This window comes from Nerophis lumbriciformis, linkage group LG25 (genome assembly GCF_033978685.3).
Source record: "Nerophis lumbriciformis linkage group LG25, RoL_Nlum_v2.1, whole genome shotgun sequence".
Taxonomy (NCBI): domain Eukaryota; kingdom Metazoa; phylum Chordata; class Actinopteri; order Syngnathiformes; family Syngnathidae; genus Nerophis; species Nerophis lumbriciformis.
Window position 1 is genome coordinate 7471748 of NC_084572.2, and position 26848 is coordinate 7498595.

The window sequence follows — 26848 nt, forward strand, 5'->3', positions numbered from 1 at the left end:
TAATATAATTGGTTAATATCCTTTAATATCACTTGTTAATATAATTTATCCTCATGTTATTTTCTCATGTGATCCAGACAAATAAATAAAATAAATAATAACAAATAAATGGAGATGATAAACAAATACACGAGTACCAGTTTCCACCAGAAGGGGGCGTGTTTGTGCTGCAGTCATCCAGACAAAGGGAGGAAGGAGGCGGGGGTTCCGGCTGTCAGTGGCCGGTGCAGCAGCACAGCAGCTCGGCTACAGCAGGGAGCAGCAGCCCGCTCCCCTGGTCCTCTCTTCCCGGCACCTATTGTGCGTCCTGCCCGCTGACACCCGCTCCAACATGTCCGCCAGGCCGGGATTCTACCGCCAGGAGCTGAACAAGACGGTGTGGGAGGTTCCGGAGCGGTACCAGAACCTGACGCCGGTGGGCTCCGGAGCCTACGGTTCTGTGTGGTGAGTCCGCCTGCGTGTGCGTGTGCGTGTGCGTGTGCAGGGGCGAGGCTGCATGCATGTGCTGGAATGATCATTGAAATACTAAAAGTTATTCAGCACAATCATCACAATTATGCAAACATTTCATGTCTTTTGCATCAACACCTCTGAGGGCCAGTGGGGGGTCTGACGGTTGCTATGGCGACACCCATCCCTGACAGCATCTATGAGGTGTATATTGATGTGGACTGTAGCAGTGTTCCTAATGAGGTGGGGGAAATTACAAGACGGTGTTGCTTCACTTCCTCTTGGTTACGAAACATCTTGTAGTCACACTTTGGGGTTTCACAATACACAGTCAAAGTATTAACATTATTTATTTCAATGTTTGTGTACACTTTAGTGTGACGGGTCTCACCTGTGCATGCACCTGGCGTTGCGGCCAATCAGCTTCTTTGTTACTCAGCTGCTTCTAATTTTATATATATATATATATATGTATGTGTGGGAAAAAAATCACAAGACTATTTCATCTCTACAGGCCTGTTTCATGAGGGGTTCCCTCAATCATCAGGAGATTTTAATGGGAGCATTCACATACCATGGTTTATATAGGGCACAGAGTGGGTGGGTACAGGCTGGCGTAGGGGTGTGGTGATTGGCTCATGTGTTACCTAGGAGGTGTTTCCGTCTGTGGCGGCATGCTGATACAATTTCGCTGCGCTTGTTGAGGGATGACAGGTCTGGACGGTAAATAATAAACAGTTTCTCTTTCAAGCATAGGTTGCATCTTTTATTACCACTATTGTAAGGTGTGCTGGATGCAAGAATTTGCCATGTTATTGAATATTCAACAATATTCAAGCATCCAGCACACCTTACAATAGTGGTAATAAAAGATGCAACCTATGCTTGAAAGAGAAACTGTTTATTATATACCGTCCAGACCTGTCATCCCTCAACAAGCGCAGCGAAATTGTATCACCATGCCGCCACAGACGGAAACACCTCCTAGGTAACACATGAGCCAATCACCACGCCCCTACGCCAGCCTGTACCCACCCACTCTGTGCCCTATATAAACCATGGTATGTGAATGCTCCCATTAAAATCTCCTGATGATTGAGGGAACCCCTCATGAAACAGGCCTGTAGAGATGAAATAGTCTTGTGATTTTTTTCCCACACATACATATATTGCGCTCTACTACGGTATCGAGCACTATTTTTTGGATAACCTTATTAAGACATATATATATATATATATATATATATATATATATATATATATATATATATATATATATATTATTGGCTCTTGGTACATACTGAAAAAAAGCTGTAAAAAGCAGTAATTTTACAAGCTCCATACAATAATATTATAATTATAACTGTTATAATTATAAGTTTGCAGAAAAAGTCACAATGAATTAAGTGTAAATAATCTTAGAATAAAATCATAACATAAAAAGTTACACTTTTAGCAAATTAAAAATCCTAATATGACGGTAGTTAAGTTGTAAAAAATAATATTGAAACTGTAAAAATGGGGAAAAAGAGTAAGTAAATTATTTTTTATTTTTCCGAGGGAACTCTCCTGAAGGAATCAATAAAGTACTATCTATGTATCTATCTATCTATCTATCTATCTATCTATCTATCTATCTATCTATCTATCTATCTATCTATCTATCTATCTATCTATCTATCTATCTATCTATCTAAATAAAAACATTGTGTCCTCTGACCTAAAACTGGGTTATGAATATTATTGATGAAAGTCACTTTAGGATTATTGCCAGAGGGTGTGCACCATGTGACCATGTGACCATGTGACCACGTGATCATGTGACCTGACCACGTGTGTCCTCAGCTCGGCCTACGATGTGGTCCTGCGGCAGAAAGTGGCGTTGAAGAAGCTCTCCAGGCCTTTCCAGTCTCTGGTCCACAGTCGCCGCTCCTACCGGGAACTGAGGCTCCTCAAGCACATGAAACACGAGAACGTGAGTAATAATATACGCTGAAGTCAGCAACTCCCCTGTTGATCCCAGCAAGTCTCCTATTGATCCCAGCAAGTCCCCTATTGATCCCAGCAAGTCTCTTGTTGATCCCAGCAAGTCACCTATTGATCCCAGCAAGTCCCCTATTGATCCCAGCAAGTCCCCTATTGATCCCAGCAAGTCCCTTATTGATCCCAGCAAGTCCCCTATTGATCCCAGCAAGTCTCTTATTGATCCCAGCAAGTCCCCTATTGATCCCAGCAAGTCCCTTATTGATCCCAGCAAGTCTCCTATTGATCCCAGCAAGTCCCTTATTGATCCCAGCAAGTCTCCTATTGATCCCAGCAAGTCCCCTATTGATCCCAGAAAGTCTCTTATTGATCCCAGCAAGTCCCCTATTGATCCCAGCAAGTCCCCTATTGATCCCAGCAAGTCCCCTATTGATCCCAGCAAGTCTGTTATTTATCCCAGCAAGTCCCCTATTGATCCCAGCAAGTCTCTTATTGATCCCAGCAAGTCCCCTATTGATCCCAGCAAGTCTCTTATTGATCCCAGCAAGTCCCCTATTGATCCCAGCTAGTCCCCTATTGATCCCAGCAAGTCTCTTATTGAGCCCAGAAAGTCTCCTATTGATCCCAGCAAGTCCCCTATTGATCCCAGCAAGTCCCCTATTGATCCCAGCAAGTCCCCTGTTGATCCCAGCAAGTCCCCTATTGATCCCAGCAAGTCCCCTATTGATCCCAGCAAGGCTCTTATTGAGCCCAGCAAGTCCCCTATTTATCCCAGCAAGTCCCCTATTTATCCCAGCAAGTCCCCTATTGATCCCAGCAAGTCTCTTATTGAGCCCAGCAAGTCCCCTATTGAGCCCAGCAAGTCCCCTATTGATCCCAGCAAGTCCCCTATTGATCCCAGCAAGTCCCCTATTGATCCCAGCAAGTCCCCTATTGATCCCAGCAAGTCCCCTATTGATCCCAGCAAGTCTCTTATTGATCCCAGCAAGTCCCCTATTGATCCCAGCAAGTCCCCTATTGATCCCAGCAAGTCCCTTAGTGATCCCAGCAAGTCTCTTATTGATCCCAGTAAGTCCCCTATTGATCCCAGCAAGTCCCCTATTGATCCCAGCAAGTCTCCTATTGATCCCAGCAAGTCCCCTATTGATCCCAGCAAGTCTGTTATTTATCCCAGCAAGTCCCCTATTGATCCCAGCAAGTCTCTTATTGATCCCAGCAAGTCCCCTATTGATCCCAGCAAGTCCCTTATTGATCCCAGCAAGTCTCTTATTGATTCCAGCAAGTCCCCTATTGATCCCAGCAAGTCCCTTAGTGATCCCAGCAAGTCTCTTATTGATCCCAGTAAGTCCCCTATTGATCTCAGCAAGTCACCTATTGATCCCAGCAAGTCCCCTATTGATCCAAGCAAGTCCCTTATTGATCTCAGCAAGTCCCCTATTGATCCCAGCAAGTCCCCTATTGATCCCAGCAAGTCCCTTAGTGATCCCAGCAAGTCTCTTATTGATCCCAGTAAGTCCCCTATTGATCCCAGCAAGTCCCCTATTGATCCCAGCAAGTCCCCTATTGATCCAAGCAAGTCCCCTATTGATCCCAGCAAGTCCCTTATTCATCCCAGCAAGTCTCTTATTGATCCCAGCAAGTCCCCTATTGATCCCAGCAAGTCCCCTATTGATCCCAGCAAGGCTCTTATTGAGCCCAGCAAGTCCCCTATTTATCCCAGCAAATCCCCTATTGATCCCAGCAAGTCCCCTATTGATCCCAGCAAGTCCCCTATTGATCCCAGCAAGTCCCCTATTGATCCAAGCAAGTCCCCTATTGATCCCAGCAAGTCCCTTATTGATCCCAGCAAGTCTCTTATTGATCCCAGCAAGTCCCCTATTGATCCCAGCAAGTCCCCTATTGATCCCAGCAAGGCTCTTATTGAGCCCAGCAAGTCCCCTATTTATCCCAGCAAGTCCCCTATTGATCCCAGCAAGTCCCCTATTGATCCCAGCAAGTCTCTTATTGAGCCCAGCAAGTCCCCTATTGATCCCAGCAAGTCCCCTATTAATCCCAGCAAGTCCCCTATTGATTCCAGCAAGTCCCCTATTGATCCCAGCAAGTCTCTTATTGATCCCAGCAAGTCCCCTATTGATCCCAGCAAGTCCCCTATTGATCCCAGCAAGTCTCTTATTGATCCCAGCAAGTCCCCTATTGATCCCAGCAAGTCTCTTATTGATCCCAGTAAGTCCCCTATTGATCCCAGCAAGTCCCCTATTGATCCCAGCAAGTCCCCTATTGATCCCAGCAAGTCCCCTATTGATCCCAGCAAGTCCCCTATTGATCCCAGCAAGTCTGTTATTTATCCCAGCAAGTCTCTTATTGATCCCAGCAAGTCCCCTATTGATCCCAGCAAGTCCCCTATTGATCCCAGCAAGTCTCTTATTGATCCCAGCAAGTCCCCTATTGATCCCAGCAAGTCCCCTATTGATCCCAGCAAGGCTCTTATTGAGCCCAGCAAGTCCCCTATTTATCCCAGCAAATCCCCTATTGATCCCAGCAAGTCCCCTATTGATCCCAGCAAGTCCCCTATTGATCCCAGCAAGTCCCCTATTGATCCAAGCAAGTCCCCTATTGATCCCAGCAAGTCCCTTATTGATCCCAGCAAGTCTCTTATTGATCCCAGCAAGTCCCCTATTGATCCCAGCAAGTCCCCTATTGATCCCAGCAAGGCTCTTATTGAGCCCAGCAAGTCCCCTATTTATCCCAGCAAGTCCCCTATTGATCCCAGCAAGTCCCCTATTGATCCCAGCAAGTCTCTTATTGAGCCCAGCAAGTCCCCTATTGATCCCAGCAAGTCCCCTATTAATCCCAGCAAGTCCCCTATTGATTCCAGCAAGTCCCCTATTGATCCCAGCAAGTCTCTTATTGATCCCAGCAAGTCCCCTATTGATCCCAGCAAGTCCCGTATTGATCCCAGCAAGTCTCTTATTGATCCCAGCAAGTCCCCTATTGATCCCAGCAAGTCTCTTATTGATCCCAGTAAGTCCCCTATTGATCCCAGCAAGTCCCCTATTGATCCCAGCAAGTCCCCTATTGATCCCAGCAAGTCCCCTATTGATCCCAGCAAGTCCCCTATTGATCCCAGCAAGTCTGTTATTTATCCCAGCAAGTCTCTTATTGATCCCAGCAAGTCCCCTATTGATCCCAGCAAGTCCCCTATTGATCCCAGCAAGTCTCTTATTGATCCCAGCAAGTCCCCTATTGATCCCAGCAAGTCCCCTATTGATCCCAGCAAGTCTCTTATTGATCCCAGTAAGTCCCCTATTGATCTCAGCAAGTCACCTATTGATCCCAGCAAGTCCCCTATTGATCCCAGCAAGTCCCTTATTGATCCCAGCAAGTCCCCTATTGATCCCAGCAAGTCCCCTATTGATGCCAGCAAGTCCCCTATTGATCCCAGCAAGTCCCTTAGTGATCCCAGCAAGTCTCTTATTGATCCCAGTAAGTCCCCTATTGATCCCAGCAAGTCCCCTATTGATCCCAGCAAGTCCCCTATTGATCCCAGCAAGTCTCTTATTGATCCCAGCAAGTCCCCTATTGATCCCAGCAAGTCCCTTATTGATCCCAGCAAGTCTCTTATTGATCCCAGCAAGTCTCTTATTGATCCCAGCAAGTCTCTTATTGATCCCAGCAAGTCTCTTATTGATCCCAGCAAGTCCCCTATTGATCTCAGCAAGTCCCCTATTGATCCCAGCAAGTCCCCTATTGATCCCAGCAAGTCCCCTATTGATCCCAGCAAGTCCCCTATTGATCCCAGCAAGTCTCTTATTGATCCCAGCAAGTCCCCTATTGATCCCAGCAAGTCCCCTATTGATCCCAGCAAGTCCCCTATTGATCCCAGCAAGTCCCCTATTGATCCCAGCAAGTCCCTTAGTGATCCCAGCAAGTCTCTTATTGATCCCAGTAAGTCCCCTATTGATCTCAGCAAGTCACCTATTGATCCCAGCAAGTCCCCTATTGATCCCAGCAAGTCCCCTATTGATCCCAGCAAGTCCCCTATTGATCCCAGCAAGTCCCCTATTGATCCCAGCAAGTCTGTTATTTATCCCAGCAAGTCCCCTATTGATCCCAGCAAGTCCCTTATTGATCCCAGCAAGTCTCTTATTGATCCCAGCAAGTCTCTTATTGATCCCAGCAAGTCTCTTATTGATCCCAGTAAGTCCCCTATTGATCCCAGCAAGTCCCCTATTGATCCCAGCAAGTCCCCTATTGATCCCAGCAAGTCCCCTATTGATCCCAGCAAGTCCCCTATTGATCCCAGCAAGTCCCCTATTGATCCCAGCAAGTCCCCTATTGATCCCAGCAAGTCTCCTATTGATCCCAGCAAGTCTCCTATTGATGACCAGGGCTGATTCTCCTCAGGTGATCGGGCTGCTGGACGTCTTCACACCTGCTGCCACCTTGGAGGACTTCAACCAACTGTAAACTTTCTCACCATCACCATCATCACCATGGTGATGGCACCATCATCACCATGGTGATGGCACCATCATCACCATCACCACCATGGTGTTGACCTGCATGGATGTTCACTCTCTTGTTTGCAGCTACCTGGTCACCAACCTGATGGGTGCAGACCTCAACAACATAGTCAAGTTCCAGAGGTTGTCTGACGAGCACGTTCAGTTCTTGATCTATCAGCTGCTGCGAGGCCTCAAGGTGACTTTTCATCCGTGCAGAAACCGCACACGACCACACGTTGTCTGTTTCTCGCCTTCCTGTCGGTCGTTTTTTCTTAATAATGATCTGCCGGCAGCCGGCGTCATCTCACAGGACACATCATAGTCATAGTGACGTCATCGTGAAGATTGATGATCCCTCAGTTTTATAAGTTTAATTTATATATTGAATTAATATCCCAACTTAAGACAAAATAAGAACATTTTTAAATTGTATTAGTGGTATGAAATCATTTGAATCCAAATAATATACTGAAATTATAATTTTTAAAGATTTTTTTTTTACTTTAGTATTTTAAGATAATAATAGTAACTTTTATGATTATATATATATATATATATATATATATATATATATATATATATATATATATATATATATATAATTGGTAGTATAAAATAGAAGTTTAATCATTTGTACTTAAATGGTAAAAATCATCACAAATTAAATTCATTTTTTAAACCTTTTTTATTTTATTGAGAATACTATAAAGAAATGTTTTGATCGTCCAAACTCCATTTACTTTTATCCTATTTTTTGGGCTTTAATATTAAATTAGTATCACAACCTAAAATAATTAAAAAATAGGAACTTTTTTTTTAGTTCGTATTTTTATTTCATTTCACAATTTAAATAGAATTGGTGGTATAAAATAGTGTGAATCCAAATACTTAAAAAAAAAAAAAACTTTTTTTAAATTAATATTTCAACCCAAAATAATAACAGTAACTTTATTATTTTATGATTTTATTATGTTATATTTATAGTTTATTGGTAGTATAAAATATAAATGTAATTATTTATGGGACTTGTACTTAAATCATACAAAAATGTGTATTGAATCATCACACAAATTACTTTAGTTTTTTTAAACTTATTTAATTAGTATTGCAACTTATGATAATTGTTTAAAATACCAACTTTTTATTTCACATCTTTATTTAAATAAAATTGTTCATTGAGTAAAAAAGAATAAATATTCATCATTTTAGTGATGAATTGTTTATAATTATTTAAAATAGTAACTTTTTTATTTCACATCTTTATTTAAATAAAATTGTTAATTGAGTGAAAAATAAATATTCTTCATATTAGTGTAAATTAAAAATAATGTCATCTTAATTTCCTGGATTATTGAGGATGGCTATTTTGGACAAGTATCCATTATTTGTATTTTATTATCAGTCATTCCATTCCAGATGTTTTAAATTGGATTAATTAATTAGTACATGAGACTTTAAACTGTGTTTTTTTAAGTGCCTTTAATTTAACAAATTGCTCTTAAGATAATTTTTATCTGCTCTTTTTATGTACATATATATATATATATATATATATATATATATATATATATATATATATCTTAATAAGGTTATCCAAAAAATAGTGCTCGATACCGTAGTAGAGCGCAATATATGTATGTGTGGGGAAAAAAAATCACAAGATTACTTCATCTCTACAGGCCTGTTTCATGAGGGGGGGTTCCCTCAATCATCAGGAGATTTTAATGGGAGCATTCACATACCATGGATTATATAGGGCACAGAGTGGGTGGGTACAGGCTGGTGTAGGGGCGTGGTGATTGGCTCATTTGTTACCTAGGAGGTGTTTCCGTCTGTGGCGGCATGCTGTTACAATTTCGCTGCGCTTGTTGAGGGATGACAGGTCTGGACGGTAAATAATAAACAGTTTTTCTTTCAAGCATAGGTTGCATCTTTTATTACCACTATTGTAAGGTGTGCTGGATGCAAGAATTTGCCATGTTATTGAATATTCAACATTATTGTCTTTATTGTCAAAGACAATAATGTTGAATATTCAATAACATGGCAAATTCTTGCAGTTTTTCTTTCAAGCATAGGTTGCATCTTTTATTACCACTATTGTAAGGTGTGCTGGATGCAAGAATTTGCCATGTTATTGAATATTCAACATTATTGTCTTTTTTGTCAAAGACAATAATGTTGAATATTCAATAACATGGCAAATTCTTGCATCCAGCACACCTTACAATAGTGGTAATAAAAGATGCAACCTATGCTTGAAAGAAAAACTGTTTATTATTTACCGTCCAGACCTGTCATCCCTCAACAAGCGCAGCGAAATTGTAACAGCATGCCGCCACAGACGGAAACACCTCCTAGGTAACACATGAGCCAATCACCACGCCCCTACGCCAGCCTGTACCCACCCACTCTGTGCCCTATATAAACCATGGTATGTGAATGCTCCCATTAAAATCTCCTGATGATTGAGGGAACCCCCTCATGAAACAGGCCTGTAGAGATTAAATAGTCTTGTGATTTTTTTCCCCCACACATACATGCTGGGATATATATATATATATATATATATATATATATATATATATATATATATATATATATATATATATATATATATATGTTTTAAATTATATATTTTAGTCTGTCCTTTGCCTATATTTCTCTGCTTTTTGTGTGTTTACTTGTTTGTGGTGTACAGCCCTTTATTTATCTAATGTGGTTTATAAATACATTTGGTATGGTGCAACCAATTGAAATTATTATTTTAAATAATGACAGATTATTAGCTATATTGGACATTCAAATTGTCACATATTGTTTTATTTACTTCTAAAACTTCTTGTTTTGAATTTTAAATATGTGGTAAAGTTACAAAATCGTCCTATGATATGACACTTTTATTGTGTTTGCCGCTCAGTTTTGGGCTGGTTTGGAAAAAGCATCTCCGTGAGTCTTATGTCTCGTGCACTCGTCCATAGATTTACCAAACATCTGGGCTCACGTTGCAAAAGAATGGAGGTGAAACACATTTGTGTGCCAAAAAGTGCAGGCTCCAGCTGTTCAGTCTGGCCAGTTTCCATGGAAATGAGCAAAAGTAGCCATGGGTGTGTGGACTAGTGCACTAATGTCTGGACAAGTGCACTAATGTGTGGATTAGTGCACTAATGTGTGGACTAGTGCACTAATGTCTGGACTAGTGCACTAATAATGTGTGGACAAGTGCACTAATGTGTGGACTAGTGCACTAATGTGTGGACTAGTGCACTAATGTGTGGACAAGTGCACTAATGTCTGCTTCTTTGTCTCCTCCCCGCATGTGTGCAACAGTACATCCATTCAGCGGGCTTGATTCACAGAGTGAGTCAATCAACTTTCACTTCCTGTCGCTCTGACAACCACTTCCACTTTATCTCCTGCATCGTTCAACGTGTGCAAGTGACGTCACCGTGTTCAACGTTTGTGCCGTATCGTTTGTCTGCTGCAGGACCTGAAGCCCAGCAACGTGGCCGTTAACGAGGACTGTGAGCTCAGAGTGAGTCCAACACTTCGATGTCCAAAGTGCATTTTAGCAGCTCTCCGCACGTTAGGAAAAGTACAAAAGTAGCACAATTAAACATAACGGGCAAAGATGGACAAAAATGGAGTCATTTTAGGAGAAGAAAGCTAAAATATTAGTAGAGAAAAGTCAAAATAAGGGGAAAAACAAAAACTTTTTCGAGAATAAAGTCCTAATGTTGTGAAGGGAAATAAATTTGATTTCAGAAGCACACAATTGAAAATGAAAAGAAAAAAGAATCAGCAATTAAACTAAACCAACAAACAAAAAACCCTTCAAAAAAGCAGTCATTTCACAAATAAAGTCAAAATATTATGAGACTGTGGTCCTTTTTTTAGAAGCAGAAAGGGAAAAACAACAAAACAAACATAAAAACAAAACAGAAATGCAGTCATTTGACAAGGATAAAGTCAAAGTATTATGAGAATGATGTCATAAAATTAAGAGTTTTTTTAGAAGCAGAAAGTTGAAATATACAAGAGAAAAACAAAACTAACAAAAAACTTCAGAAATGCAGTAATTTTACATGAAGAAAGTCAAAGTGTTATGAGAATAAGGTCATAAAATTAAAATATTTTTAGAGGCAGAAAGTTGAAATGTACAAGAAAAAATACACAAAACTAAACAGAAATGAAGTGAATTATATTTATATAGCACTTTTCTCTAGTGACTCAAAGCGCTTTACATAGTGAAAGCCAATATCTAAGTTACATTTAAAGCAGTGTGGGTGGCACTGGGAGCAGGTGGGTAAAGTGTCTTGCCCAAGGACACAACGGCAGTGACGAGGATGGCGGAAGCGGGGATCGAACCTGGAACCCTCAAGTTGCTGGCCCGGCCGCTCTACCAACCGAGCTATACCGCTTCATTCATGTAAAATGACTGCATTTTACATGAATGAAGTCAAAATATTGTGAGAATGAGGTCATATAATTAAAATATCTTTTTAGAAGCAGAAAGTTGAAATTTGAATGGGAAAAACAAAACAAACAAAAAAACGAAACAGAAATGCAGTCATTTTACAAGAATAAAGTCAAAATATTATGAGAACGAGGTCCTTTTTTTTTAGAAGCAGAAAGTTGAAATATGAATGGGGAAAACAACAAAACAAACATAAAAACAAAACAGAAATGCAGTCATTTTACAAGAATAAAGTCAAAGTATTATGAGAATGATGTCATAAAATTAAAAGAGTTTTTTTAGAAGCAGAAAGTTGAAATATACAAGAAAAAAACAACAAAACTAACAAAAAACTTCAGAAATGCAGTAATTTTACATGAATGAAGTAAAAGTATTATGAGAATAAGGTCATAAAATTAAAATATTGTTAGAGGCAGAAAGTTGAAATGTACAAGAAAAAACTACACAAAACTAAACAGAAATGCAGTCATTTTACGAGAATAAAGTCAAAATATTATGAGAACGAGGTCATAAAATTAAGGTTTTTTTAGAAGCAGAAAGTTGAAATATAAAAATAAAATGAAGTCATATAATTAAAATATTTCTTAGAAGCAGAAAATTGAAATATACAAGAAAACAACAACAAAACTAACAAAAAAAAACACAGAAATGCAGTCATTTTACAAGAATAAAGTCAAAATATTATAAGAATGATGTCATAAAATTAGGATTTTTTTAGAAGCAGAAAGTTGAAATATACAAGAAAAAAACAAAAAACAAACAAAAAACTTCAGAAATGCAGTCATTTGACATGAATAAAGTCAAAGTATTATGAGAATAAGGTCATAAAATTTAAATATTTTTTAGAGGCAGAATGTTGAAATATACAACAAAAAACTACACAAAACAAAACAGAAATGCAATAATTTTACATGAATGAAGTCAAAATATGAGAATGAGAAAGTTGAAATATACAAGGAAAAACAACAAAACAAACAAAAAAACTACATAAATGCAGTCATTTTACAAGAATAAAGTCTAAATATAATGAGAATGAGGTCCTTTTTTTAGAAGCAGAAAGTTGAAATATGAATGGGAAAAACAACAAAACAAACATAAAAACAAAACAGAAATGCAGTCATTTTACATGAATAAAGTCAAATTATTATGAGAACGAGGTCAAAAAATTAAAAGATTTTTTAGAAGCAGAAAGTTGAAATATAAAAACAAAACAAGGTCATATAATTAAAATATTTCTTAGAAGCGGAAAGTTGAAATATACAAGAAAAAACAAAAAAAAACAAACAGAAATGCAGTCATTTTACAAGGATGAAGTCAAAATATTATGAGTATGATGTCATAAAATTAAGATTTTTTAGAAGCAGAAAGTTGAAATATACAAGAAACAACAACAAAACAAACAAAACTCCAGAAATGCAGTAATTTTACAAGAATAAAGTCTAAATATTATAAGAATGTGTTCATAAATGTAAAATATTCTTTTAGAAGCAGAATGTTGAAGTACAAACGTATAAAAACAAATAAAATGCAGAAATGCAGTCATTTTACAAGAATAAATTCAAAATATTAGAATGAGGTCCTTTTTTTTAGAAGCAGAAAGTTGAAATATGAATGGGAAAAACAACAAAACAAACATAAAAACAAAACAGAAATGCAGTCATTTTACAAGAATAAAGTCAAAATATTATGAGAATGATGTCAGAAAATTAAGATTTTTTAGAAGCAGAAAGTTGAAATATACAAGAAAAAAACAACAAAACTAACAAAAAACTTCAGAAATGCAGTAATTTTACATGAATGAAGTCAAAGTGTTATGAGAACAAGGTCATAAAATTAAAATATTTTTAGAGGCAGAAAGTTGAAATGTACAAGAAAAAACTACACAAAACTAAACAGAAATGCAGTCATTTTACATGAATGAAGTCAAAATATTGTGAGAATGAGGTCATATAATTAAAATATCTTTTTAGAAGCAGAAAGTTGACATTTGAATGGGAAAAAAACAAACAAACATAAAAACGAAACAGAAATGCAGTCATTTTACAAGAATAAAGTCAAAATATTATGAGAACGAGGTCATAAAATTAAGGTTTTTTTAGAAGCAGAAAGTTGAAATATAAAAATAAAATGAAGTCATATAATTAAAATATTTCTTAGACGCAGAAAGTTGAAATATGCAAGAAAACAACAACAAAACTAACAAAAAAACACAGAAATGCAGTCATTTTACAAGAATAAAGTCAAAATATTATAAGAATGATGTCATAAAATTAGGATTTTTTAGAAGCAGAAAGTTGAAATATACAAGAAAAAAACAAAAAACAAACAAAAAACTTCAGAAATGCATACATTTGACATGAATAAAGTCAAAGTATTATGAGAATAAGGTCATAAAATTTAAATATTTTTTAGAGGCAGAACGTTGAAATATACAACAAAAAACTACACAAAACAAAACAGAAATGCAATAATTTTACATGAATGAAGTCAAAATATGAGAATGAGAAAGTTGAAATATACAAGGAAAAACAACAAAACAAACAAAAAAACTACAGAAATGCAGTCATTTTACAAGAATAAAGTCAAAATATTATAAGAATGTGGTCATAAATGTAAAATATTATTTTAGAAGCAGAATGTTGGAATATAAAAACAAATAAAATGCAGAAATGCAGTCATTTTACAAGAATAAAGTCTAAATATAATGAGAATGAGGTCCTTTTTTTTAGAAGCAGAAAGTTGAAATATGAATGGGAAAAACAACAAAACAAACATAAAAACAAAACAGAAATGCAGTCATTTTACATGAATAAAGTCAAATTATTATGAGAACGAGGTCAAAAAATTAAAAGATTTTTTAGAAGCAGAAAGTTGAAATATAAAAACAAAACAAGGTCATATAATTAAAATATTTCTTAAAAGCGGAATGTTGAAATATACAAGAAAAAACAAAACAAACAAAACAGAAATGCAGTCATTTTACAAGGATGAAGTCAAAATATTATGAGTATGATGTCATAAAATTAAGATTTTTTAGAAGCAGAAAGTTGAAATATACAAGAAACAACAACAAAACAAACAAAAAACTTCAGAAATGCAGTAATTTTACAAGAATAAAGTCTAAATATTATAAGAATGTGGTCATAAATGTAAAATATTCTTTTAGAAGCAGAATGTTGAAATACAAACGTATAAAAACAAATAAAATGCAGAAATGCAGTCATTTTACAAGAATAAATTCAAAATATTAGAATGAGGTCCTTTTTTTTAGAAGCAGAAAGTTGAAATATGAATGGGAAAAACAACAAAACAAACATAAAAACAAAACAGAAATGCAGTCATTTTACAAGAATAAAGTCAAAATATTATGAGAATGATGTCAGAAAATTAAGATTTTTTAGAAGCAGAAAGTTGAAATATACAAGAAAAAACAACAAAACAAAAAACTTCAGAAATGCAGTAATTTTACATGAATATAGTCAAAGTATTATGAGAATAAGATCATAAAATTAAAAATATTTTTTAGAGGCAGAAAGTTGAAATATACAAGGAAAAACAACAAAACAAACAAAAAAACTCCAGAAATGCAGTCATTTTACAAGAATAACGTCAAAATATTATAAGAATGTGGTCATAAATGTAAAATATTATTTTAGAAGCAGAATGTTGGAATATAAAAACAAACAAAATGCAGAAATGCAGTCATTTTACAAGAATAAAGTCAAAATATGAGAATGAGGTCAGAGATTTCAAATATTTTTTAGAAGCAGAAAGTTGAAATATACAAGAAAAAACAACAAAACAAACAAAAAACTTTAGAAATGCAGTCATTTTACATGAATAAAGTCAAAGTATTACGAGAATAAGGTCATATGATTAAAATATTTTTAGCGGCAGAAAGTTGAAATATACAAGAAAAAAAATACAAAAAACAAAATAAAAGAGAAATGCAGTAATTTTACATGAATGAAGTCACAATGTTATGAGAATGAGGTCATAAATGTAAAATATTATTTTAGAAGCAGAATGTTGAAATATAAAAACAAATAAAATGCAGAAATGCAGTCATTTTACAAGAATAAAGTCTAAATATTATGAGAATGGGGTCAGATTTCAAATATTTTTTTAGAAGCCGAAAGTAGATGTTTACAAGAAAAACAACAAAACAAACAGCAGAAATGCAGTCATTTTACAAGAATAAAATCAAATTATTATGAGAATTATGTCATAAAATAAAAAAAATAAAAAAAATAAATATATATATATATATATATATTTTTTTTTTTTGGTAGCAGTAAGTCGAAATATGATAGAGAAAAGACTCATGGCAAATTAACAACAAAACCAAAGAAAAACACCACCAAAACTGCAGTGATTTCTACAAGAAAAGTCAAAATATTTATGGGAATAAAAACAAATATTCAAAGAATAAACTCATAATCCTTCACACTTTTATGAGAATAAAACTGTAACAAAATGACGGGTACATCTTTAATTTAGAAGCATAAAGTTGAAATATATTAAAACCTAATGGAAATGTCGGCCAGGAAAAGTAACACAAATACAAGAATAATGTCAAAATGTATATTTTTGTAAATTCATTCTATAAATACGATACAATTAAACATCCATCCATCTATTTTCTACCGCTTGTCCCTTTCGGTGACAACTTAAAAAAGAGGGAAAAACCGCATCATTTGGCAGTAAGTCACAATTTGAGCAAAATAAAAGGAGTCTGGGTCAGTCTGGGTTCTCTGTGGAAGTCTTTGCCATGGAGTTAAAGTCACAGTCCACTTTTCTCCATAAAACTGAAAAAGTGTCTTAAGGAAAATGAGAAATGTGAGCACTAGAACTGAGTGTAGTACACTAGAGATGCGCGGATAGGCAATTATTTCATCCGCAACCGCATCAGAAAGTCGTCAACCATCCGCAATCCACCCGATCTAACATTTGATCAGAACCGCATCCGCCCGCCATCCGCCCATTGTTATATATCTAATATAGACGATGCAAGGCATTAGTGAGGTTATAAAGCTTTTGCCTGTTAAAGAAAGGAGACTGATCCAATGCAGCACAGACATTCGCGTGCCACGCTGTCACGACCCAGACGCACACCAGTGCGCAATCATATGGGAGCCGCGCTGAGCGCACCTCCAAGCGCGTCTCGCTGCAGGCGACGGCCGGGTATATGGGCCCGACGCTCCAGCGCCATCCATTTTCAGGGCTAGTTGATTCGGCAGGTGGGTTGTTACACACTCCTTAGCGGGTTCCAACTTCCATGGCCACCGTCCTAGCTGCTGTCTATATCAACCAGGGTGAGCCCCACCCCTTTCGTGAGCGCACTGCGCGTGGAGTGACCCCTGTTACGCGCCCCCGGCAACAGGGGTGGCGGGCAGGTAAGCTGCGCGGGCGGAGCGCGCGCAGTGACCCCTGTTACGAGCCCCCGGCCACGGGGGTGGCGGGCAGGTAAGCTGCTTACCTGCTGCGCGTGACGCCGGCCGCGGCGAAGGCGGACGAGGCGGGGTGTCGGTGCGGTGGGCGCGGTGGTGACCCTGGACGTGCGTCGGGCCCTTCTCGCGGATCGCCTCAGCTACGGCTCCCGGTGGGGCCCTCTCGGGGAATGGGCCTCGGTCCCGGACCCCGGCGAGGCGTCACTTCTCCGCTCCGTAAAAGTGTCCATCTCTTTTCTTTTTTTTTCTTCTGTTGTGGCATATGCAGCAGGTGCCTGCTCGTTTTTCGTATGTGGGTAACAACATTTAACTATGTATATATATTTCCGAATTGGTTTAACTGCCACCCGCCTGAATCTATTTAAAATCTAATTTTTTTTTAACCACCCGACCCGACCCGACCCGCGGATAAAATCTAATTTTTTAAAATTTCATCCGCCCGATCCGCGGATAATCCGCGGACTCCGCGGTTGTGCCCGCAAACCGCGCATCTCTATAGTACACACAATTATTTTGAATGTTTTTTTTATTTTGTACTTGTTTTGATCTCTTTGTATGCGTTTTTCACTTTTCTCTAAAAGCCTAACCATTGATTGATTGATTGATTGAAATTTTATTAGTAGATTGCACAGTTCAGTACATATTGCGTACAATAGACCACTAAATAGTAACACCCCAATACGTTTTTCCACTTGTTTAAGTCGAGTCCACGTTAATGAATTCATGGTAAGTGACGAGGGTTGCAAGAAGTCTTTGAAGTACTTTGCCATCAGTTACCTATGAGCAGCAATGTTTCATTGACCTGTCCCTGTCAGAGAAATAAAGAAATAAACATAAACAAATTGCTGGTAAAGTTGAAATATTCATAACTGCAAAAACGGGAGAAAAAGTTACTAGTAATAATTGGACTTTGTCAGCTACCGTAACACAAACCTGGGCTACAGATCCTGGACTTTGGCCTGGCGAGGCAGACGGACGACGAGATGACGGGCTACGTGGCGACTCGCTGGTATCGAGCGCCAGAAATCATGCTCAACTGGATGCACTACAACCAGAACGGTGAGAGCTCCTTCTTTCTGAGACCTTCTGAGGGAGGAAAGAACTTCACATGTAGGCTTTGTCTTCCAGTGGATATCTGGTCAGTGGGATGCATCATGGGAGAACTGCTGAAAGGGAAAGTCCTCTTTCCCGGCACGGACTGTATCCTTATAGCAGCCATCGTTCCTTCCCCCCGCCCCCGAATCCTCACCCTCCGTGATCCCTTTTGTATTAGCATGACAATCGGAGCGGAGAGAAAGACCTCAGGGAGTGAATGGAAGCTCCCAACAAAAGGCTTGTTGTTGTTCCGTGTCGGAACTGATCTTTGGCGACTCCCTCAATAGACTTGTTCTTTTCCGTCAACCCGCCCCTTGCGCAGATATCGACCAGCTGAAGAGAATCATGGAGATGGTTGGGACGCCGACGCCTGACCTCCTGAAGAAGATCTGCTCCGAGCATGTGAGGAGGCGCCGGCGGAGGCTTCCCTTAGGACATGTTTACATTAAGCCGGATAACTCCTTAAACCAATAACTATTTAGCCTAAACCCCGTGTCAGCCACACTAACCCATCATTTAAGGTTCCCGTCCTGGGATCATTTTTTAGTATTTCTTGAATCCCCGGCTCTTAGCTCTGTGTAGACTCCATCCATCCATCTTCTTCCGCTTATCTGAGGTCGGGTCGCGGGGGCAGCAGCCTAAGCAGGGAAGCCCAGACTTTCTTCTCCCCAGCCACTTCGTCAAGCTCTTCCCGGGGCATTCCGAGGCATTCCAGGCCAGCCAGTAGACATAGTCTTCCCAACGTGTCCTGGGTCTTCCCCGTGGCCTCCTACCAGTCGGACGTGCCCTAAACACCTCCCTAGGGAGGCGTTCGGGTGGCATCCTGACCAGATGCCCGAAAAACCTCATCCGGCTCCTCTCCATGTGGAGGAGCAGCAGCTTTACTTTGAGCTCCTCCCGGATGGCAGAGCTTCTCACCCTATCTCTAAGGGAGAGACCCGCCACCCGGCGGAGGAAACTCATTTGGGCCGCTTGTACCCGTGATCTTGTCCTTTCGGTCATAACCCAAAGCTCATGACCATAGGTGAGGATGGAAACGTAGATCGACCGGTAAATTGAGAGCTTTGCCTTCCGGCTCAGCTCCTTCTTCACCACAACGGATCGATACAGCGTCCGCATTACTCAAGACGCCGCACCGATCCGCCTGTCGATCTCACGATCCACTCTTCCCCCACTCGTGAACAAGACCCCCAGGTACTTGAACTCCTCCACTTGGGGCAGGGTCTCCTCCCCAAGCCGGAGATGGTACTCCACCCTTTTACGGGCGAGAACCATGGACTCGGATTTGGAGGTGCTGATTCTGTGTGGACTCATCGATGGTTTATTAACGGAGTTCTGAGAGGGAGTGACGTCAGAAAGAACAAAAACATACCTTTAGTCATTTCCTCCTTTTGGTGGCGAAAATCTTTGGTGCTTGAGTTAGCCTCCAGGTAGCACTCCAGAAATGGCGACAGAATGTCCCCATACTTGGATGGCGAGGACCCCCGGTCAATGTTTTTCGCCGCCATGGAGGCTTTCTAATCATTGGTTACTTTCAGTAATACCTTGTCGTCGGTCCAAACAAAGAAATCTCTTTCCTTAGTAGAAAGAGCAGCCATTTTCGGTATTTTCGCACAAGTCGCAGCTAAGAAAGAATACAGATCCGGGTCAGAGGTGACTATTACGCACGCATTTTCCGCGCTTGCGTGTTGCACCGGCCGACGGAGATGGGGAAGGGGATCTTAAACGATGGCATTGTGCGTGTGTGGACAGGGATCAGCTAGGTGGGATATATCCTGTATAACCTTAGGCCCCTTCTAAGGTTATCCAGGGTAAATCCCACCTAACCTTATCCTCGTCCACACACACACAATGGTCGTTTAAGACCCCCTCCCCCCCATCCGTCAGCCGGCGCAACGCAACCTAGTACGTATGCATGAAAAATGCGCACTTCATGGTCACCTCCAGTGTTGCTTTGTGTGCAACTTCTTAAATGTAACTTATGTGAACAATATCCAGTGTTGTGCTATTTCAATGAACTGGAATCCAGTGTGACTATTGTAGTGAATCACACCTGAGACATCAGCACTTAAATCTTTTTTAGACACGTAAACAATGTGATAAAGAACATTTTACATCAATCAATCTAGGGCTGTAGATATCTGGTCGGGACACTTCTCACTCTTTTGCCTTCACCTTCCTTGTCCATTCCTTTTTGCTGACTTGATATACTCTGGACCTAGACGTTGAGTCCGCGACATACATGGCGGACAATAACTGATACAGTCTGCTTTGCCGGTCCAAAAGCATTCGCCGTTTTCCGTAGTATTACCTCGACGGCCAGGTAATACAAAGCACACGCTACCTTTTTTATCACATCCACGGGAGCCCGCATTGTTGTTGTCTCTCATTGGACAAATGGACAAAGTTTTTCGCTAAGTAGAACAACAGCTGACCTGGACATTGGAAAGTTCTCTTGCCGTCTGAGAAGTGTTGTATCCCAAATAGCTGCAATCGCTTTCTCTTAAGGTATTTATGTGTGATTTTCACAAGCGTCTGTACAGATGGAAGGAGAAACACAGGCATGTCTGGATGACTCGCCTCCATACTTCCAGTGGTTATCTCCGGTTGTTTCTGACGTCACTTTCTGTGCGGTCTTTCTGACTTCACTTCCTCTCCGAACTCAGTTTGTAAACGATCAATGAGTCCATACAAAGCTAAGAGCCGGAGATTGAAGAAATAGACGGCGCACTTACCCGTGTAAAAAAATATCCAAGCAGGGGAATCTTAAACGATGGTTTAGTGTGGCTGAAACGGGGCTTAGGCTAAATAATTATTAGTTTAAGGGGTTATCCGGCTTAGTATAGACATAGCCTTAGTGTAGAAGCAGCCTAAAAACCCGTCACTGACCCTCGCTTTATGTCGCAGGCTCAGAAGTACATCCAGTCTCTGCCTTTCATGCCCCAGCAGGACCTGGAGAAGATCTTCAGGGGCGCAAATCCACTCGGTCAGCACTGCGTTACATTGTCACCTGTTCTTCATTTACCCACTTATTGCCCTCATTTGTCGCCCGCTGTAACAGCTGTGGATCTGCTAAAGCGTATGCTGGTTCTGGACTGCGACGGCAGAATCTCAGCCAGCGAGGCACTGTCCCACCCTTACTTCTCTCAGTACCACGACCCGGACGACGAACCAGAGGCGCCGCTTTACGATCAGACGCTAGAGAGCAAAGACCGCACTCTAGAAGAATGGAAAGGTGAGTATGATACGGTATTTCGTGTAGTGCAGAACTGACACTTGCATGTGGAGGGTATTGGGACGAGTCCACCCAGATCTTTTGGTTTTAAAATGTTCAAGAATTTCTTCCCCAAAAATGATAACAATAGCAGTTATCAGCGCCGGGAGGGCCAACTGAGCAATCTGAAGTTTGGAGCAATCTCTACAATGGTTGCCCGCCTCTCATGGTTTTGTCCATCCTTGCCTGCACCGCCTTGTTAGGACTCAAAACCCAAAGTTAACTTGGCTTGTGTGTACCAAGCGCACACACATTCTTTTCCACTCACTCTACCGCACCTGGTACTTCGTGACAGTTCTTCTCTTCTTGTCTTGGGGTGGCATTCACCCTGGGCGGCTTCCTCTCTGGCCCTGACAACATCCCAAACATGTGTGCGGTCGCAGGAAATGGCCAACCCAATCTCCGTTCCACCGACGCAGGCCGACCGCATGTGGAGCCAAGAGTTTGGAGAGGTCCTCCTTGATCGTTGTTGCCCAGGTCTTCAGTTGTCCGCCAATTCACTTGAGCCAGTGAGGCAGTGGGGGCTGGAGGAGGACGTCGCGAACCATCTCACCCTCCGACCGTCGAGCCGCATGACCAAAACATCCTAGTTGCCATTGCAACAACAGAGAAGGAAGAGGCCGTAGATTGAGGCGTTGACGAAGACAGGCGGTATGTACACGATCAATGCGTCATTGTCGAAGACCTCCAGCCTTCATTGATCAGCTACCCTCAGAGGCCACGTTTCCCAGCCGTAAAGGAGGAAAGTTCGAACAATGGCCTGGTAGATTCTCCCTTTGGTCACGAAGGCGCTCTCTCCCTCCTGTCCCACAGACCGGCAGAACCTATGTGAAGCACCATTTGAGCTGCACCCTGTCCTGCCGGAACTATCATTAACTCAAGGTAGACTAAGGACTCCAGGTCGACTCCCTCAAGAGGGGTTTGGTGCCAGGCATCTGTATCAACAACGTCGTCACCTTTGACTTGGCTGCATCAATCCTGAGACCGACCACGGCAGCGGCATTGTGTAGACTGTCAAGGTCACCTTGCCACTTGTGGAACCTATCAGGACAATGTCTTCTGCGTAGGCCAGGTTCGCTACCACGACCTCTTTTCCCGACATCTACGCCCGTGTAATGAGTGTGGAACTCTTTTAACAGACCCAAGGCCAAAACTAGGTGCTTTGTTCGGCCAATATGGGTACTGAATTCAGTTCTTTTATAGGTACTGACCGAGGTCTGTCGGTACTAATGGATGCCAAATCATATCAAATCCAAAAAAATGCCATTTTTGGAAACCTTTGTTGCATGTTTGGTTGCAAACTTGGCATTGGCTCAAGCACTTGGTGGAAGAATAAGTGGCCAAGCTCTCGAACCGTACGAATCCTGACTGCCTTAAGGAGGTGATACAAGTTTCCAAAGCCAGGAGAAGGTGCTGAAGTATGGCTCCACTTTTCATAACTTTTGTTATCATCAGTCATCAACAATTGAGAACAGAGAAACGGATATTGGAACAGTGTAGGTCTGACTTGGTAGGATATGGACAGCAAGTAGTAGAGAGACAGAGAGACAGAGAGAGAGAGAGAGAGAGAGAGAGAGAGAGAGAGAGAGAGAGAGAGAGAGAGAGAGAGAGAGAGAGAGAGAGAGAGAGAGAGAGAGAGAGAGAGAGAGAGAGAGAGAGAGAGAGAGAGAGAGAGAGAGAGAGAGAGAGAGAGAGAGAGAGAGAGAGAGAGAGAGAGAGAGAGAGAGAGAGAGAGAGAGAGAGAGAGAGAGAGAGAGAGAGAGAGAGAGAGAGAGAGAGAGAGAGAGAGAGAGAGAGAATCTGCATTATATATGTATATATATGTGTACAGGTAAAAGCCAGTAAATTAGAATATTTTGAAAAACTTGATTTATTTCAGTAATTGCATTCAAAAGGTGTAACTTGTACATTATATTTATTCATTGCACACAGACTGATGCATTCAAATGTTTATTTCATTTAATTTTGATGATTTGAAGTGGCAACAAATGAAAATCCAAAATTCCGTGTGTCACAAAATTAGAATATTACTTAAGGCTAATACAAAAAAGGGATTTTTAGAAATGTTGGCCAACTGAAAAGTATGAAAATGAAAAATATGAGCATGTACAATACTCAATACTTGGTTGGAGCTCCTTTTGCCTCAATTACTGCGTTAATGCGGCGTGGCATGGAGTCGATGAGTTTCTGGCACTGCTCAGGTGTTATGAGAGCCCAGGTTGCTCTGATAGTGGCCTTCAACTCTTCTGCGTTTTTGGGTCTGGCATTCTGCATCTTCCTTTTCACAATACCCCACAGATTTTCTATGGGGCTAAGGTCAGGGGAGTTGGCGGGCCAATTTAGAACAGAAATACCATGGTTCGTAAACCAGGCACGGGTAGATTTTGCGCTGTGTGCAGGCGCCAAGTCCTGTTGGAACTTGAAATCTCCATCTCCATAGAGCAGGTCAGCAGCAGGAAGCATGAAGTGCTCTAAAACTTGCTGGTAGACGGCTGCGTTGACCCTGGATCTCAGGAAACAGAGTGGACCGACACCAGCAGATGACATGGCACCCCAAACCATCACTGATGGTGGAAACTTTACACTAGACTTCAGGCAACGTGGATCCTGTGCCTCTCCTGTCTTCCTCCAGACTCTGGGACCAAGATTTCCAAAGGAAATGCAAAATTAGCATGGTTGGGTGATGGTTTGGGGTGCCATGTCATCTGCTGGTGTCGGTCCACTCTGTTTCCTGAGATCCAGGGTCAACGCAGCCGTCTACCAGCAAGTTTTAGAGCACTTCATGCTTCCTGCTGCTGACCTGCTCTATGGAGATGGAGATTTCAAGTTCCAACAGGACTTGGCGCCTGCACACAGCGCAAAATCTACCCTTGCCTGGTTTACGAACCATGGTATTTCTGTTCTAAATTGGCCCGCCAACTCCCCTGACCTTAGCCCCATAGAAAATCTGTGGGGTATTGTGAAAAGGAAGATGCAGAATGCCAGACCCAAAAACGCAGAAGAGTTGAAGGCCACTATCAGAGCAACCTGGGCTCTCATAACACCTGAGCAGTGCCAGAAACTCATCGACTCCATGCCACGCCGCATTAACGCAGTAATTGAGGCAAAAGGAGCTCCAACCAAGTATTGAGTATTGTACATGCTCATATTTTTCATTTTCATACTTTTCAGTTGGCCAACATTTCTAAAAATCCCTTTTTTGTATTAGCCTTAAGTAATATTCTAATTTTGTGACACACGGAATTTGGGATTTTCATTTGTTGCCACTTCAAATCATCAAAATTAAATGAAATAAACATTTGAATGCATCAGTCTGTGTGCAATGAATAAATATAATGTACAAGTTACACCTTTTGAATGCAATTACTGAAATAATTCAAGTTTTTCAAAATATTCTAATTTACTGGCTTTTACCTGTATATGTATAATTAATACATCTGGATATTAAGAGTATGTGAAAATTTGATTTCTACCTTGTTTACTTCCGTGAGTACCACCTTAAAGTCTATTAAGCAAACGTGTAGAGTGTTTTGGGTGTAAATTACAATTCTCTTTAGTGAGTGAACTTTTTTTAATAATACCCACAAAGTTTAGTGACCATTTCTGTTGACATTTTGTGCTGGTTGGATTTTATTTCTTTTTTTTTTTTGCTCCATGACTAGGGAAGGTTGTTTGTATTGGGTCATATAAATAAATACTGCACATTTAATGCTTGATAAAAAAGGTATTTAACCAGGAAGGACTCGTGTTGGTCACTCGTGAAATGTTGGCAAACAAGGTTTGTACACTAAAGCGTTTTTTTTTTTTTTTCATTCTGTTGTTCGTACTTTTACTGGTAACGAGTAATCTGATTACTTTTATGCATGTGACAACGCTGTTTCTGCTACTTTTGACGTGGTTTATTGTTCAATGCAGGAAATGTCCTTCTACTAATGAAAGCACCAACACCACACACTCCGCTCTCATGAAACGTCTCACTCATTACGTGTGATTCTATGTTTGGCAAAGTAACAAGTGAAGTATAACAACATGTGAGCGTTTCTTCTTCACCTGTGCAGAGTTGGTGTTTGCGGAGGTGAGCGGCTTCAAGGCGTCTGGCGGCAAGACCGGCGGCCTTCAGGCGGAGCAGTGAGCCCCACCCGTGCCACACCCGCTCACCTGTACAAGTCACCTGGACTTCCCGTCAGCCTGAAAGAAGAAAAACGCCGCCTGCTTCGCCATTATTGCAACACTTTTGATGTTTTCGCCGTTTACAAAGAATGTACTCCTGCCTGCATACTACATACTACATACTACATACTGCATGAGTGTACTATGTCAACACGCCAGCCTGCAGGTCAGAGGGAGGAAATGTACCAAATAATCATTTCATCACATCATAAAAGTTGCAGAGAGGAAGTTGTAGTAACCACCGACTGTGCTTTGACTTCATTTAAGTGTTCACAGTGTGGATCGTCAACACTTATTATTTCTATACTTTATGTAAATATGATTTTAGCATCACTTTGAATTGTTTACTGTATTTGCAGGGTGAGCTGCAACTGTCACGTGTACTTAAAGTACGCTAACGTGAACGTGGAGTGTACTTAAAGTACGCTAACGTGAACGTGGAGTGTACTTAAAGTATGCCAACATGATCATGGAGTGTACTTAAAGTATGCCAACGTGAACGTGGAGTGTACTTAAAGTACGCTAACGTGAACGTGGAGTGTACTTAAAGTATGCCAACGTGATCGTGGAGTGTACTTAAAGTACGCTAACGTGATCGTGGAGTGTACTTAACGTGTGCCAACATGAACGTGGAGTGTACTTTAAGTACGCAAACGTGAACGTGGAGTGTACTTAAAGTACGCTAACGTGAACATGGAGTGTACTTAAAGTACGCTAACGTGAACGTGGAGTGTACTTAAAGTACGCTAACGTGAACGTGGAGTGTACTTGAAGTATGCTATCATAAAGTGTATGTAAAGTATGCCAACGTGAACGTGGAGTGTACTTAAAGTACGCTAACGTGAACGTGGAGTGTACTTAAAGTACGCTAACGTGAACGTGGAGTGTACTTAAAGTATGCTAATGTTAACGTGGAGTGTACTTAAAGTATGCTAATGTTAACGTGGAGTGTACTTAAAGTAGGCTAACGTGAACATGGAGTGTACTTAAAGTATGCTAATGTGAACGTGGAGTGTACTTAAAGTATGCTAACATGAAGTGTATGTAAAGTATGCCAACATGAACGTGGAGTGTACTTAAAGTACGCTAACGTGAACGTGGAGTGTACTTAAAGTACGCAAACGTGAACGTGGAGTGTACTTAAAGTACACTAACGTGAACGTGGAGTGTACTTAAAGTACGCAAACGTGAACGTGGAGTGTACTTAAAGTACGCTAACGTGAACGTGGAGTGTACTTGAAGTATTCTAACATGAAGTGTAAGTAGAGTACGCTAACGTGAACGTGGAGTGTACTTAAAGTACGCTAACGTGAATGTGGAGTGTACTTAAAGTATGCTAACGTGAACGTGGAGTGTACTTAAAGTTCGCTAACGTGAACGTGGCGTTTACTTGAAGTATTCTAACATGAAGTGTAAGTAAAGTACGCTAACGTGAACGTGGAGT

General features: G+C 40.6%; 1 protein-coding gene across 3 annotated transcripts; it reads left to right on the forward strand.

Annotated features, from left to right (window-relative positions):
- Positions 1–203: 203 nt before the first annotated feature.
- mapk11 (mitogen-activated protein kinase 11) lies at positions 204–26436 on the forward strand. Of its 3 annotated transcripts, none has more exons than XM_061983622.1 (12): positions 204–444; positions 2296–2425; positions 6838–6896; positions 7023–7134; positions 10269–10298; positions 10426–10473; positions 17810–17924; positions 17994–18065; positions 18283–18362; positions 20868–20946; positions 21022–21195; positions 25293–26436. In XM_061983622.1, exons 1-12 carry the CDS (start codon positions 332–334, stop codon positions 25364–25366), a joined length of 1086 nt encoding a protein of 361 aa, XP_061839606.1. In that variant the 5' UTR covers positions 204–331; the 3' UTR covers positions 25367–26436. The 3 variants fall into 3 exon arrangements, with proteins under 3 accessions (XP_061839606.1, XP_061839605.1, XP_061839608.1); XM_061983624.1 differs by lacking the exon at positions 204–444 and adding an exon at positions 584–693; XM_061983621.1 differs by having other exon boundaries at positions 17810–18065.
- Positions 26437–26848: the final 412 nt, after the last annotated feature.

Excerpts from the sequence above, each read along its gene's own strand:
- mapk11 (XM_061983621.1), top strand. The coding sequence starts at position 332 with ATGTCCGCCAGGCCGGGATTCTACCGCCAGGAGCTGAACAAGACGGTG. Across the intron at positions 6,897-7,022 it reads TTGGAGGACTTCAACCAACT|CTACCTGGTCACCAACCTGA; the intron begins GTAAACTTTCTC and ends TCTTGTTTGCAG. Across the intron at positions 20,947-21,021 it reads CAGGGGCGCAAATCCACTCG|CTGTGGATCTGCTAAAGCGT; the intron begins GTCAGCACTGCG and ends CCGCTGTAACAG.